Here is a 15044-nt window from a genome sequence, read left to right as displayed (position 1 = left end):
TTTCCCTCTCAGCTCCCGAGCTCTTTAATTAGCATTGGAGCTGCTTTGTGTAGGATGTTGGACTGTTACTCATATTGCTGAAAGTCTGCAGGGTACGGTATCACTGGGGTGGGGGGAAAACACGCAACAAAGCTTAGAAAAGCTGGCTGGTATTCTGTTCCACCCACCTGGAGGGAGAGGGAGCTTGCAACAGCACTCCCTTTTAGGGCAGGGCCAGATTTGCATTTCCCAAAAGCAGGGGAGGTTGCAAAGAAGGGGATGGGGTGACCTCACTGTGAGCAGCACTCAGCACCTGGGAGTGACACTGCGGTGACAGTGCTGTGAGAAACCTTCCCAGCCCAGGATGGGAGCAAACACAGCCCCTCCTGCACCATTGTGTGCAGAAATTGCAATGTAAATTGCACGGTGCAGAAATTGCATCCTTGTTTTCAGCTATTAGGAGGGAAGGGGGCAGAGCCCCGGGCGTCCTGGCACTCCTATCTTGTTGCTGTTTTGCTCAACACTGCTGTTACTGTGTAAAGAGGTTTCTGATTAACGCTAGCAAAGAATGACTCAGTAATCCTGTTGCACAGGGTTCAGAGGGCACTGCCGCTCCTTTTAAACAGCTTTATAGGCTGATGGGACTCTACGGCTGGGCTGCGTGAGAATTTCCAGGACGAAGAAATGACTGTGACATTGCAAAAGCTCGGAAGTGACTGATCCTTGCTGATCTGCATCCACACGAAGCACTGCGGTACTCTTGTCCTCTGTCTCAGCACTGTGCCCGTGCCACGAGCCTGTGTCATTGTAAGATGGGAGTTTGCTGTGTGACAGCTGTCCTGGACACCGAGGGGGTTGGTGTACATAGCCCAGCTCTTATATTCTTGCAGAACACCTCCACTGTTTCTGCATCGATGCGCAGAGGGATGTGGGTTTAGTGGGTTTGGTGGGCCCAGGTTGACGGTTGGGTTGGATGGCCTTTGTGGTCCTTTCCAACCTTAATGATTCTCTGAGATTCATTTCCCTGAGCAGCATCTTGCAGGCAGCAGCCATGTGTGCCTGCAGAGGGTTTGATCGAGGTGGGCTGGGCCTGTTGAGAAGGCATTTCAGGTCCTGCTCCATTTTTTCTTGATCTCCTGCAAAGCTGAGGTTGTGTTGATGGTATAGATCTCTTTTCTCATGTAATACTTCCAGGGGGGAAAAAAACCAAAAGATTTTGAACCCAGATTGGAGAGAACACTAAGTCACACATGGCTTTAGTAAGCGCAGATGATACTTTCCTGGCTCTTAAAAGCTCTAAGGTTTAGCAGTCCCAGCCCAAAGCCAGTCTTGAAAATGATCTCAGTGGCTCTCTTTGAACAACTGAGGACAGAAACAGGTGAGTCCTAAAGGATGCAGTTCCATTCTGGAGAGAGCTGGTGTGAGACCTGCATGCAGATGCCCACATTTCCCAGTGGAGTGGCCCTTTGTTATCTCCTAGTTGTGATGCCAGGGCTGGGATTGCCTGGAGTGCTGCTCCTCTGCCTCCAGGCTCGTTGTCATCCTGCTCAGTGCTCTGCTGGGGGAACAGCTTTCAAGCAAATCTGCAGACTACTGCAGAAAAATCCAGGCTGCGATGCCAAGGGATTTTTTCCTTCTCTGGTTTCCCTTCCCATAGAGGGAGAAAGATCTGGGGGGATTCCATGCTGTCAGACAAGACTCAGGATCTGCTGAGCAAGGCAAATGGTGGCCTTCCTGTCAATGGGGCACAGCCACATTCTGAGGGTAACGCCTCGGCAGATAGCGTGCCGGGGGAATGAGGTTTCCAGATAGGGCTCCCAGTTTGGTTCCTTTGAGTCTGCCAGCCTGAAGGCCAGGCTGCTAAATGCAATCCTGACACGCCATCAGGAGCTCCGCAAGAGAGCTGTGTGCTTGGAGCACTTTAAGCGCAGGCTGCCCTTTGAGCTGCTCATTCTGCTGGCACTGATGGCAGCCAGATTGCTTTTTCTTTTCTCCTTCTGAAAGGAATTTGCTTTTGACCGATTCTTTTTAATTCTCTGTAAGCACAGCATAAACTCTTTGCAGCAAAAGCCAGCACAGCATTTTGTCCTGCTGCACATGGGTTGTGCTGAAGCACCGTGGCTTTGCAGAGCTACAAAAAGTTTAGGAAACATGAGGTTACCAGCACATGTTGCTTTTCATATCTGACTGTTCAAGCTTAGCTTCTCTGGCTTTTTCACCCTCATACACCCAATAACTCCTTCTTTATCTTCCCACCACCCTGGGATGGTGCAAATGTATGGCTTTACTCCATCTCCTTTCCTACAGCAATTCCCCGAAGCGATATTGATCTGAACCAGTTCTTTCATCCGGCTAATTCCATCACATCAAAAGCATCGTGCAACTTTTCCCCTTCGTTTTTATTTTCATCTTTTGAGCTCCGCTTGATGTTCATTGCTTTGCCCTCTTTCTGGAGCTGCTCGGGGGCTGTGCTTAAAAGGCAGCCTGGAAATGCGTGTTGCACGTGCCCCTGTAGCAAGGTTTTTCTTTTGTGGCTGCTCGTGCTGCTCCAGTGGCATTAGAAGGCTGAATAAATGGGCTTTAAAAACTGCTTATAAGGACATATCGTAGATCGGTGGTGTTCAGAGCTCGCATCAGAAGCGATCAGGGCCAGCATTTCTCTTCCACGCGTCCACGGAAGCCGCAGATTTGCTTTGTTTGTTTGTTTGTTTGAAAAATATCTCCCTGCTTGGTGAGCCAGGAAAATCCATCAGCTGGAACAAATAGCTCCGTCCAGCATTTGGTCACTCATCCCTCCTAAATAAACAGCACCAGCTGGAAAGAGATGGCTTCTTCTGTGTTTAGAAATAGTTAATTTGTGCTACACCTTCTGCATGCTAGAATTTTTATCCTGGGGAGAGATAATCTGATACTGGGCTTGATGATGTTATCAGGTGCAGAGCTTGGAAACCCATTTGAGCTTGGCAAGGAGGAGCTTCCATCACATTGACCAAGGAAGCTGTCAAAACAGGCACAATTAGCTAATGAAGCCCTTCTGTGAGCACTGCCATCACTCAGAAGTTTCATTTGGTGGTGGGATAGCAGAGCTATGAGAGGAGGAAGCCCTCCTGTGCCAAACATGCTTGGAACACCGCTCTGCCATCCCAGGGTGAGTCACTGCAGGCTGCAGCCGTGTCCCTTTGATGTCACTGCTGCCTGCCCCATCCCCATGCTCCACGTGCCTGGGACCTGAAGTCACAAAGGCTGCAGCCCTGGGCCTGTACTGTGTCCCTCGGGTGCTCCTTCCCTTCTTGAGCTCGGAAAGGTGCCAGGTGAGCAGTGACCGGGTGGGGGAAATGAGTGGAAACTGAGTCATGCTTGGGCACTGCCTTCTACCAAAGGTACTTTGTGTCTCAAACTTGAAGTGGGAACGAACCAGGCTGCAGCATTAGCTTGCAGTTTGCTGGCAGCAGCACCCTGAGCTCTTCTCTGCCCTAGAGATAAGCAAGCAGTGTTAGTTCTCCATCTCCCAGCCACTCCCTGTACCCATGCTGAAGGCAGGATCAATGAAGCTAAGCCATCTTTGATATCACAACCATATCACACAGCAATTTTGCAGAGAGCCGCCATGCCCTACGAAATTACCCCCATTTCTGTGTGCTCCACCCCATGGACCGAAGTTCATTGATTGCTCTGAGACAGAGCTGCCGCCCGGCACCAGCAAGGTTGCTCTGCACTGCCTGCTCCCTCTGAAGCCCTGTGCATACCACGCTATCTGCTCACCATGCTTGGACTGGGAAATTCACCTTTTTCCAGAACGAAATGCTGCTTTCGTTTTCACCTGCGCAGCCTCCAATAAGAGGCAATGCTTCCTGCAAAACCAGGGCTGACCTCTGCCTTGGGCTGATTGCATGGTGCTTATTGACTCCTTTGGAAAGCACCTAGGTGTCTGCAGCAGGGGCTGTGGCCTTCAGCTTGCAGCAGGATGGAGACCTTTCAGAGCAAAGTGGTGCTTTGCCTCTTGGCCCACACCCCAACTTGCAGTGGGACCCTTTTTGTTCAGCATGAACTCATGTCTCAGTTTAAAACCCACACTTTACATCACACTGGGGTTCCCCTTTGCAGATGGACAAGCACACCCCGACCAGCTACGTGCCCCTGTGTCGTGTCCTGGCTGGATGAGCCCAACCAACTTCTTCTCTCCAAACCAGACAGAAAACTTTCTAGCAACCAATTTGCCACACCAAGCTTGGGAGTGTCCCTTCTAAGCTCTACCAGGGCTGCAGACCTGCTGGTGTGGATGAATGAATTGCACGCAGCCAGGAAAACTGGAAATATGAAATCTGACTGGGATCAACAAGTAACTGACCATAACCCTCTTCTGGCACTTTAAGGAGACCTTGGGTATGGCCTTGCCATGCTACACATGTGCCTTAGCACCTGAGAGCAGCAGTACAGTATGCTCTGTCCCCAGCAAAGGGCTCCTGGGTCAGGGGTGCTTTTTGGCTCAGCTGTTCTCACCCACCACCTGCAATCCATCCCAATCGAATTGCTTTTCTCAGCTGCAGCATCTTAAAATAGCTGCTCCAGTTTCTTTTAAAAATAGTCCCGGTTCTGCATGTCATTACCTGCTAAAAATGCTTCCCTGAGTCCCATTAGGACATCAGAGGAGAGCGGTGGCTTTGTTATCTCAGCACTTCAGAGAGGGTGATGGTGCTTCCATGGCCAAATGCACAGCTTTGCCCTTGGGCTCCCCTGGTCCCGCACAACCCTTTTTTTGTGTGATGCTTTCAGGCGGTGTATTTATGAATATTTGAGATCTGCATTGATGAAGGAACCTACCTGGTGCTGGTTACAGCTGTAGGAAGCCCAGCCATTCACCTGACTCAACATCTAACATTGCAGCAAGGGAGTATTTTTGCAGAGGCCCGGGCCTCATTTTCTGATAGACTCAGGGAGCGATTGCTTATTGGCACAGCAAAGTGCTGTGGGTTTAATTGTGCCTCTCTGTGTCAGGGGGGTTGGGTTTCTGCTGCTGCTTGTGAGTTCCCAAGCAGTCCTCCAGGAGCAGCACTGGATGCATGTGAATTAGCATTCCTTCTTGCTCCGTCCTTGGGGAGAAGTTAGGTATTTGGAGGTAATTATTGCTTTTATTCAGTGCTAAAGCAATAATTTAAAGGGATATGGTGGAAAGCTAGTAATTTCCTGCCAGTGACTGACAGATGTTTTGCCATACGTGAAATGTGCTTTTAGGCTCCTACTAATTACAGCAACACAAATTGGCAGTAGTTTTCTTCCCAGGCTCCCAGCTCTAATTTTGCCTTCTTTGCTGCTTTTTTTTTCTTTTTTTTCCCCCTTTTTCCGAAGGTGGAGTCCTCACATCATGGCACTGGGGTGAAATTCACATCAGGTTTGATGCCTGTGTCTGAGGATGGTCTCTTAACCCTCCTCTCTTCTCCCCCTGCCCAGGTTCGTACCCCTCGCCCAAGGCTGGGGCCACGCTGGTGGTCTACAAGGACCTGCTGGTGCTGTTTGGTGGGTGGACACGGCCGAGCCCATACCCCCTGCACCAGCCTGAGAGGTTCTTCGATGAAATCCACACATACTCGCCCTCCAAAAACTGGTAAGAGAACATCTGGATTTGAAACACAGCCTTTGATCCTCGCAAGGAATGTCTGCGGCGCTGCTGGGGAGCTGCTGGAGGGAGCCACGGGCTGCAGGGACGGGGAAGCTGTGCACATTCCTGGTTTCCAAGGTGTGGCTGATCCTGGCTTGTCTGCGAGGCTCCATTTCAAACAAAAAAAAAAGCAAAGCATCGCTGCTCAGGCCCGGGGAGCTGAGCACACTGCTGTCTGACACCTCTGGGGCGGTGCTTGCTGCAGACTCGCGCTGAAAAGCTGCCAGCACCACCTCAGTGCTCCTTGGAATGTCTTCCACACGGGCAGGAAAACTGGGTGCGAATATTTTCAATGCATAATTTGTTTGGCTGTGAGCTTCAGGACTTTCTGAGGAAAGTGAGAGAGAAAGCCTCAATCCCTGAGGTTTTCCCTTTTGTCTGTGATTCAGAATTCAAAGCTCCCGTGGCCCTTTCCTATTCCCTTTAACCAGCATGCAGCTGCTTTCAGACCATGCTTTCTCAACTGCTGCTTGTGTGAGAAAGAAGCAAATGCTCTATCAAAGCAGTGAGGGTTCTTTCTCCTCTTTCATTGAGAACTTTTAATCATCAAAAGTGTCAATTATCCAATGCACTTTCGGGCAGTGTCATTCGAACTCTGTAATTAAACTGCGTTGGAAAGAAGTCAGGGCAAACTTAATTGAAAGGGTCAATATTTCCAAGTTTGCCCCGTGGCTTTGTCATGTTCTAAAAATGTTCAGCACATTGATACTTCTAATGAGTTTCGTTACTCTTTGGGTCTTTGTTGGTTTTCCTCTGCAGTGCATCCTCAAGGGCTTGGCTGGCCCATGGGTTTTCTCATGTCGCCATCCATCCAGCACTGTCCTTCCTGACCCTGTGCTGAATCTCCTTCTCCCTCTTCCCCCAGGTGGAACTGCATCGTGACCACCCACGGCCCTCCTCCCATGGCAGGACACTCCTCTTGTGTCATTGAGGACAAAATGATCGTCTTTGGGGGCTCGCTGGGATCTCGGCAAATGTAAGTTTGGGGTGAAGGCATTGGACAGGTTCTCCTGCAAGGGGTGTGGGGTGGGATAGCATTTCAGAAAGGAATCTGCGTGAGGCTGGGCTGTGAGAGCATTGCAGCAGGATCCCCTTGTGACTGCCTAGGCTAGAGGTAAGTGTGCTGCCTGGTTGTCCTCGTAGCACAGAGTGCTGCCAACACTGCCTGAAGCAATACCCTGAACTGGGACAGCAGGGAGGTGGTGAGGTGTGTGGGAAGGCTGCAGATCAGTGTTTTGATCAGAGAGATCTGAGATAATCCACTGTGCTCACCCTGCCCGCCCTTGTGGCTGGGAGCAGAGATGGGCTGATGCTTGCTGCAGGCTTCTGCAGGGTCTGCTGGCTGTTTGCTAGGCATTTCACCTCCTGGAGTGAGTTCCCTGGGGGCAGGTAGCCTGCAGCAAACCTGTTCTGTGATTAAAACCTCACCCCAGAGTCAGCATTTCAGAGATCCAGAGGGCATGGTTGTGCTGTGAGCAGGTGCTTGGTTGGAACCTCGAGCTGAGCCTTTGCCTGTTTTCTCATACCCCCACAGGAGCAACGACGTCTGGGTGCTGGATCTCGAGCAGTGGGCTTGGTCCAAGCCAAACATCTCTGGGCCCAGCCCTCACCCGCGGGGTGGCCAATCTCAGGTGATGCTCTCTTCTCTCACTCTGCTCCACAACCAGCCTTAGCACAGGCATCTGCTGCCAAACAGAAACCAGGCATGGCTGAATTTCCAGCTTCCAGGCAGCTCTCTGTGGGTCACCTGCAAACTAGTGCCCCATTTCTGAGTTAGTTATCTTTACAGTCTTTGCATGCCGTGCCCTTGTTTTCTCTAGCCAGCTGTTCTATGAGATTACACTTCTAATCTCCCTGAGGCTCAGGTAGATACCAGACTGCATCTTGCACATGCCCCAGAACTGTAATGAGCATTTCTAGAAACAAATTGCTGTTTAACCCATCAGAGGAGGAACAGCTATCTTACCCTGCGGCATTTAACAATGAAGTGTTACCACATGCTGGTTTTGCTGGTCTGAAATGCTCTTCTTTGCCCTCCCCAGATTGTCATAGATGACGAAACCATTTTAATCCTTGGTGGCTGTGGTGGTCCCAACGCAGTAAGTATCCTGTGGGGAGCGTGGGCATTAACTGCACGTCCTGCTGCACCATGAGCCCTCGGTGCAGGCTGGGGAGCAGGAAGGCTCTTTGCTTTCCCCAGGTAGCCTTTTGTCCTGCAGATCTGAGATGCCCACTGCAGACTTTCCAGCAGAGCTGGCACTATAGCTGGAGCTGCCTTTAATTAATAAAAGTCATCCCAGGAGCTATCTGAGCAGCTCACTGAGGTTAATTAGAAGCCCTGACTTTACACTGGGACAGCAGATGAAGATGAAGGGACTTGTGCATAGCCACAGCAGGGTGTAGTCACCCCTGGGTGATCAGATCCTAATGTAGGTCACTGTCCCTCTGTCTGCAGCAGTGAGGCAGCTGCCCAGCATCATTCCTGCCCCTGTAGGATGATCTTGGCCGCACACTGGTCTCCTGAATCCCTTGTGCTTTTCTTCACAGCTGTTCAAAGACGCCTGGCTGCTGCACATGCAGGCAAACCCCTGGACGTGGCAGCCACTCAAGGTGGAGAATGAGGACCATGGAGCCCCGGAGCTGTGGTGCCATCCTGCCTGCAGGGTGAGTCTGGCTTTGAGACAGGTGCAGTGGGATCTCTGCTCTTTTGCACATATCTGTATACTTTCCTGCCCGGAATGCCCCAAGCTCTCTTCCTTTTTGTCCCAGCTGTGCCAGCATCCCCCCCAGCAGTCCATAACCCATTCCCTCTCCTCTCTTGCAGGTAGGACAGTGCGTCGTGGTCTTCAGCCAGGCTCCCAGTGGCAGAGCCCCGCTGAGCCCCAGCCTGAACTCTCGTCCCTCTCCCATCAGTGCCACACCGCCCGCCCTGGTCCCCGAAACGCGCGAGTACCGCTCCCAGTCCCCAGTCAGGACCACGGATGAGGCTCCGTGCGTCAACGGCCGCTGGGGCACCCTCAGGCCCAGAGCCCAGCGCCAGACACCCTCAGGTTCACGGGAGGGCAGCCTCTCCCCAGCCAGAGGTGACAGCTCCCCGGTGCTCAATGGTGGCAGCTTATCGCCCGGGGCTGCCGCGCCTGGCGGGGCCTCCTTGGACAGCCCAGTGCAGCTCATATCGCCCGGCACGCCCGGAGCCACTGAAGGATGCGAGCTGAAAGTTGGGCTCGCTCTGGCGCCGAGGCGGGGATCGCTGCCGGAGCAGAAGGACCTGCGTTTGGGCTCCATCGATCTGAGCTGGGAGCAGAAAACAGCTTCCCTGTGCCAGACGGATGGCGCGGACAGCAGGACGCTGCGCAACCCCCCCGAGCACACCAACGGCATCCACACGCCGCCCCACTCCCTGCCGGGAGCCGTGTCCCCCGGAGCGCTCCGCAGGAGCTTGGAGGCCATCAAAGCCCTCTCCTCCAAAGCTCCCCCAGCTTCTGCTGCTCTCAGCCCCCCGCTCGGCTCCTCGCCGGGCTCCCCGGGCAGCCAGGGCAGCGGTGCCGACGCACGGCCGGGCTCTGCTCAAGGTGACAGCCACTCGCTGCCGCCCATCGCCCGCCGCCTGGGCCACCACCCTCCTCAGTCCCTCAACGTGGGGAAGCCTTTGTACCAGAGCATGAACTGCAAACCCATGCAGATGTATGTGCTGGACATTAAGGACACCAAGGAGAAAGGGCGAGTGAAATGGAAGGTGTTCACTAGCAGCTCGGTGGTGGGGCCGCCCGAGACCAGCCTGCACACTGTGGTGCAAGGCAGAGGGGAGCTCATCATCTTCGGTGGCCTGATGGACAAGAAACAGAACGTGAAGTACTATCCCAAAACAAATGCCTTGTACTTTGTGCGAGCAAAGAGATAATGTGGCCCGAGCGCACCGCCACCGCTCCCCTCCCCCCATGGCTCTCCCTCTCCCTCTGAAATCTGTCGCGCAGGCATTCAAACTGTGAATTAGGGAACAACAAACAATGCAGCCCAAGCCAACCTCCAGCACGCCCCGGTGAAGCAAATCGTGTTTACAAGCAGGGGAGCAGCGCCCCGCTGTAGGACCTGTTACTGTGCTCCATGCTGCAGCCCAGGCCAAGGACGTAGGGCGAGTCCCGGTGCTTTCCTAGAGCCAACCTCGCAGCAGGAGGCTGTCAGCTCATTGCACTGACGATTCCTGTGCTCGGAGGAAGGAAAACAAGAGCAATACCTGAACAAACCTTCAGCACTGCAAGCTGTGACCGTAAGCTTTGCTCGACACAAACACGATGCCTTCTTTTTGCCTCTCACCCCTTTGGCCTGACAGCTCCATTCCTGTCCTCGTTGCGGGACCGTAAGAAGGAAGAAAGGACAGTTTTGCGTTGAAAAGCCAAAAAATAAAAGTCATTGTGCATAGGACGGGCAGGACTTGCTTTCACAGCCCTCCTTGCCCAGCAGCCTCGGTGCTCTGCTGCTGCTGCGCGTTCCCAACAGAGGGATTGGAAATGCTGAAAGGAACAGCCTGAAATGCTGAGCGCCGGTGCACCCGAGCGGCACGGCGTGAGCCTCCAGTGCAGGAACAGAACCATCTTTGCATGTGCCTCCTTCCGCAAAGATTAAAACAAAGCAAAATCCAAATGGATTGAACCCGTGTGTCCGTCTGGGACAGACTTTCCTTCCTTCCTGCCTCCCTCCTTCCTTCCGTTCCAGCTCGAGGTGGGGGGAAGCCGGGCGCGTTCCGCTCCGTTCCACCGACAGCGCGCCCTTCCTGAGGATGCTCCCGGCTTCAGCACCTGACATAGCAAAAAAAGTAGGAAATCACCCCCCAAAAAACACAGCCCCGTGCACCGGCAGCGCCATGACGTGGCCCCATCTCCTCGCCGTCCCCACTGAGCTTTGCCGGCTTCGCCGCCGCAACCCCCGGCCTTTGGGCTCGCGGCCCTCCCCGTAAAGGATCGGGGCTCGTTGTTTTCTACTACAATAGAACCGTTGGGGTCCGACGGGGCTGGGGAGCCCCGTGTGGGATGGGGCTGGGAGAGGGCAGCGCCTCACCTGCAGTTTGTAGATAACCCTTCGGTTCCATCCCTTCCCAAATGGCCGCTCCTCGGGGACCCCCACGCGACGCCCGACGTTTCCCTCCTGCCTGCATGTCTCAGCGTCCCCCTTCCACAAAGGAAAACACAAAAAGAGCAGACGTGGGGCTGCGGGGAGCGGGCTGTGCTACGGCCGCCCATCCCCACCAGCCGCCACCCTTCGTGCTCTCCTATAACGGCCTCAAATCCCCTTCAAATGACCCCAAAACGGCAGCGCCCGGCGGCTGGGCCACGCGTGGCGGGGTGAGGAGTCCCTTTTTTGGTGATATTTAAGGAAATCTGTGTACTTTTTTTTTTTTTGGTGGGTTTTTGGCTTTTTTTTTTTTTTTTTTACGTTCCACTCTCCCTCCCGTGAGGAATTTTTAGCCGTTTAACAAATAAAGATCGGAAGAAGTGGCCGAAAGCTGCGTCTGCATGGGGGGCAACGGGGCGGCGTTTGGGGGCTGTGGGGGTGGGGCAGTGCTTCGCCATAGGGGTGTCCCGTGGGCCCCCATCATCCATAGGGCAGCCCATAATGCCGGGGGGTCTTAAACTTATAAGGCTCGGGGTGCCCTACCCTATAGGTTTGGGGTAACCTATAGCATATGGGGCTTTTCTCTCACGACACAGAGGTCTGGGGGCTCGTGGAGGGTTATAGGGGTTCATACGGGGTAGCTCTGGGGCCCACTGTCCGTAACCTACGGCTTTGGGTTCTCCTACAGCCGTCCCCGTAGCTTTAAGGCCCCATACGGCAGCGCACGCGAAGTCGCCGGAAGAGGCGGGGCGTACGCGAGGCCACGCCCCCGCGTGACGTCATTCGGGCGGAAGCGGCCGCGGGTGAGGGAGGCGGGAGCGCGGCGGGGAGGGATGGCGGGGGGTGGGCGCTGCCCGGGGGCGTTCGGGGAGCCGTGGGGCGGCACGCGGGTGGGCCGCGGGCTCGGGGCGGGATGCGCGGCCCCGTGGGCGGGCAGAGGGTGTAACGGGGCGCCCCACGAGGGGCCGTTTAGAGAGGGATGCGGAACCGGTAGGGGCGCGGAGGCCCACTGGGGGCAATGGAGGCCCGTAGGGGCGCAGTGCCCCACGGCCGTGGGGGTCTCCCCGTGTGCTCCCCAGGTGCCCCCCCGCGATGGTGGAGCCGGGCTGGCTGCTGTCCCCCCCCGGCCGCCCCTTCCTGGCCTCCATCCTCCACAAGAACCAGCGCAGAGTTTTTGGTGAGACCCCGCAGCGCCCCCAAACCCCCCCACGTGATCCCCAAACCGCCCCCAAAACCTCACCTTCCCCTCTTCCCCCCCCCCCCCCCCCCCTTCTCTCCCACCCCCCCCAGGGCTGCTGGAGCGCCCCGCGCTGCCCCCCGCCCTCAGTGTCCCCACGGCCACCTACAAACTCTTCGTGTCGGGACGCAGCGGTGTGGGCAAAACGGCGTTGGTGGCAGCGCTGCTTGGGAGCCCCGCGCCCACTTCGCACCGCGAGACGTTGGGTACGGCGGGGGGGTGGGGGGGGGCGCGGGGTCACCGTGGGGGGGGGCGCGGTGGGGACGTGGGGTGATCGGTGTCGGGGTGTGGGGGGGACAGAGGGGACGTGGGGTCTGTGGGGTGCTCGGGTTAATGGTATAATAGGGACACGGGAGGGGGATGTGGGGTTCATGGGATGCTCGGTGTAACGGTACCGTAAGGGCACAGTGGGGACATGGGGTCCATGGGGTGCTTGGGTTAATGTACCATAGGGACACAGTGGGGGGACATGGGGTCCATGGGGTGCTTGGTGTTATGGTACGGTGGGGACATGGGGTCTGTGGGGTGCTTGGAGTCATGGTGCAGGGGGGACAGAGGGGATGTGGAGTCTGTGAGATGCTCGGGTTAATGGTACCATAGGGACATGGGGGGGGGATGTGGGGTTCACGGGATGCTCGGTGTAACGGTACCATAAGGGCACAGTGGGGGGGACATGGGGTCTATGGGGTGCTTGGGTTAATGTACCATAGGGACACAGTGGGGGGACATGGGGTCCATGGGGTGTTTGGTGTCATGATATGGTGAGGAGTGCACAGACATGGGGTCCATGGGGTACTTGGTGTTATGGTACGGTGGGAGCATGGGGTCTGTGGGGTGCTTGGAGTCATGGTGCGGGGGGGACAGAGGGGACATGGGGTCTGTGGGATGCTCAGGTTAATGGTACCATAGGGAGACAGGAGAGGGATGTGGGGTTCATGGGATGCTCGGTGTAACGGTACCATAAGGGCACAGTGGGGGGGACATGGGGTCCATGGGGTGCTTGGTGTCGTGGTGTGGGGGGGACAGAGGGGACATGGGGTCCATGGTATGCTCCGTGTCGTGGTATGGTGGGGAGTGCACAGACATGGGGTCCATGGGGTGTTTGGTGTCATGGTATGGGGGGGGACAGTGGGGACATGGGGTCTGTGGGGTGCTCGGGTTAATGGTATAATAGGGACACGGGAGGGGGATGTGGGGTTCATGGGATGCTCGGTGTAACGGTACCGTAAGGGTACAGTGGGGGGGACGTGGGGTCTATGGGGTGCTTGGGTTAATGTACCATAGGGACACAGTGGGGGGACATGGGGTCCATGGGGTGCTTGGTGTTATGGTACGGTGGGGACAGCGGGGACGTGGGGTCTGTGGGGTGCTTGGAGTCATGGTGTGGGGGGGACAGAGGGGACATGGGGTCTGTGGGATGCTCGGGTTAATGGTACCGTAGGGACATGGGGGGGGGATGTGGTGTTCATGAGATGCTCAGTGTAATGGTACTGTAAGGGCACAGCTGGGGGGACATGGGGTGCTTGGTGTCATGGTATGGGGTTGACAATGGGTACCTGGGGTCTGTGGGGTGCTTGGGTTAATGTACCATGGGGATGCAGTGGGAGGACATGGGGTCCGTGGGATGCTTGTTGTCATGGATACAGTGGGGACACAGTGAGGACATGGGATCCATGGGATGGGTCATGGTACGGTGGGGACCACAGGGACGTGGGGTCTGTGGGGTGCTCGGGTTAATGGTACCGTAGGGACACAGCGGGGACACGAGGCCTATGGGATGCCCAGTGTGACGGTGTGGTGGGGACGTGGGGGTCTGTGGGATGTGTCACAGTGCGGTGAGTTCCTCGCCCCCATGTCCCATCACTGCCCTGCAGGCATCGAGGTGAGCACGCTGTTCTGGCCCGCCGTGCCGCTGGGCTCCGAGCGCCCCGTGCTCTTCCAACTGCGTTTCTGGGACTGCGGGGAGAGTGCCCTGCGGAAATTCGAGCACCTCCTGCCCGTGAGTTGGGGGCAGACGTGGGGTCAGAGGGGGGGGGGGGGGGAGGGATGCGGGGCGCTGAGATGGGTGACGGCCGCCTCTCCTCCTCCAGGCATGCAGGGAGGAGGCGGACGCCGTCCTTTTGCTCTTCTCCTTCACCGACCGCGCGTCCTTCGAGGAGCTGCCGGCGCGGCTGGCGCGTGTGCTGCAGCCCAGCGAGGATACGCTGCGTGTGGTGGTGGGCACCAGGTACCGGGGGTCCCCAGCAGCCCCCACCCCATTGAAGCGAAGCGCCTCGAATCCCCTGCACCGCCCTTCCCTGCTCTCCCATAAAACCCCAAATCCCGAGCGCTCCAAATCCTCGGTATCCCGCAGCACCCTGAATCCGCATCGCCCCCATCCCCAGCATCTCAGCGCCCCAAAATCCACATCGCCTTCCAGCACCCCAAACCCTCAGCATCGCAGAGCAGCCGAAATCCCATCACCCCCCTCCCTATCAAATCCCAGCACCCCAAATGCCCAGCATCCCAGCACCCCTGTATCACCATCACCCTAAATCTCAGCTCCCCACCCCCCCCAAACCCTCAGCCCCCCCAAATCCCGGCATCCCCCTCCTTGTTCCCCCCACCTCCAGCCCTATGGGATTTTTGGGGCGCTGCCGTCACCGTAACCCCTCCGTGTCCTCAGATTCGACCTGTGTCCCCACACTGCTGTGACGGAGGCGGACGTGGCTGCCTTCGAGGACAACTGGGGGCTGCGGGTGCTGCGGGCAGGGGGTTCTGGGGTGGGCCGGGGGGGTCTGGCACGGGTGGCCCCACTGCTGGATGCCCTGGTGGGGCAGCTGTGGCAGCGCGACCAGATGGCAGCTGGTGTCATCCCAGAGGGTCAGGGGGCCCCCGAGGGCTGAACCCCGTTTTGGTGGGGGGTTCCATGTTTTGGGGGCGTGGGAGCCCCTCACCGTGGCGTCTGGGCTCCCCCTGCCATTAAACAGTGTTGGTTTTCCAAAGCCCGGGTTGGAGAGTTTTTTTGGGGTGAGGGGGGGAAAGGAGGAAGGAGTCCCTACATTTTGGGGTGCGGGAGGAGGG

The 15044-nt window shown here is 56.3% G+C and overlaps 2 protein-coding genes across 4 annotated transcripts in view; both read left to right on the top strand.

Moving 5' to 3' along the window:
• The window catches only part of FBXO42 (F-box protein 42), a 39466-nt gene extending 28332 nt beyond the window's left edge, over positions 1-11134 (top strand). For all 3 annotated transcript variants that reach the window (XM_417619.8, XM_015297026.4, XM_046903275.1), the window contains exons 5-10: positions 5428-5581; positions 6501-6611; positions 7170-7266; positions 7678-7734; positions 8183-8299; positions 8460-11134. In XM_417619.8, the coding sequence (XP_417619.6) occupies positions 5428-5581; positions 6501-6611; positions 7170-7266; positions 7678-7734; positions 8183-8299; positions 8460-9536 (1613 nt within the window). In that variant the 3' untranslated portion in view covers positions 9537-11134. The remainder of the gene's footprint in view (positions 1-5427; positions 5582-6500; positions 6612-7169; positions 7267-7677; positions 7735-8182; positions 8300-8459) is intronic.
• Positions 11135-11501: 367 nt separating this feature from the next.
• RSG1 (REM2 and RAB like small GTPase 1) lies at positions 11502-14965 on the top strand. Its single transcript, XM_015297035.4, has 6 exons — positions 11502-11547; positions 11824-11921; positions 12035-12187; positions 13856-13980; positions 14072-14208; positions 14647-14965. The coding sequence occupies exons 2-6, from the start codon at positions 11837-11839 to the stop codon at positions 14864-14866; spliced, it is 720 nt and encodes a 239-aa protein (XP_015152521.2). The 5' UTR covers positions 11502-11547; positions 11824-11836; the 3' UTR covers positions 14867-14965.
• The last annotated feature ends 79 nt before the right edge of the window (positions 14966-15044 follow it).

Source organism: Gallus gallus, chromosome 21 (assembly GCF_016699485.2).
Source record: "Gallus gallus isolate bGalGal1 chromosome 21, bGalGal1.mat.broiler.GRCg7b, whole genome shotgun sequence".
NCBI lineage: Eukaryota > Metazoa > Chordata > Aves > Galliformes > Phasianidae > Gallus > Gallus gallus.
Note: the sequence above shows the minus strand (reverse complement) of the source record. Positions and strands in the feature narration are given on the sequence as shown.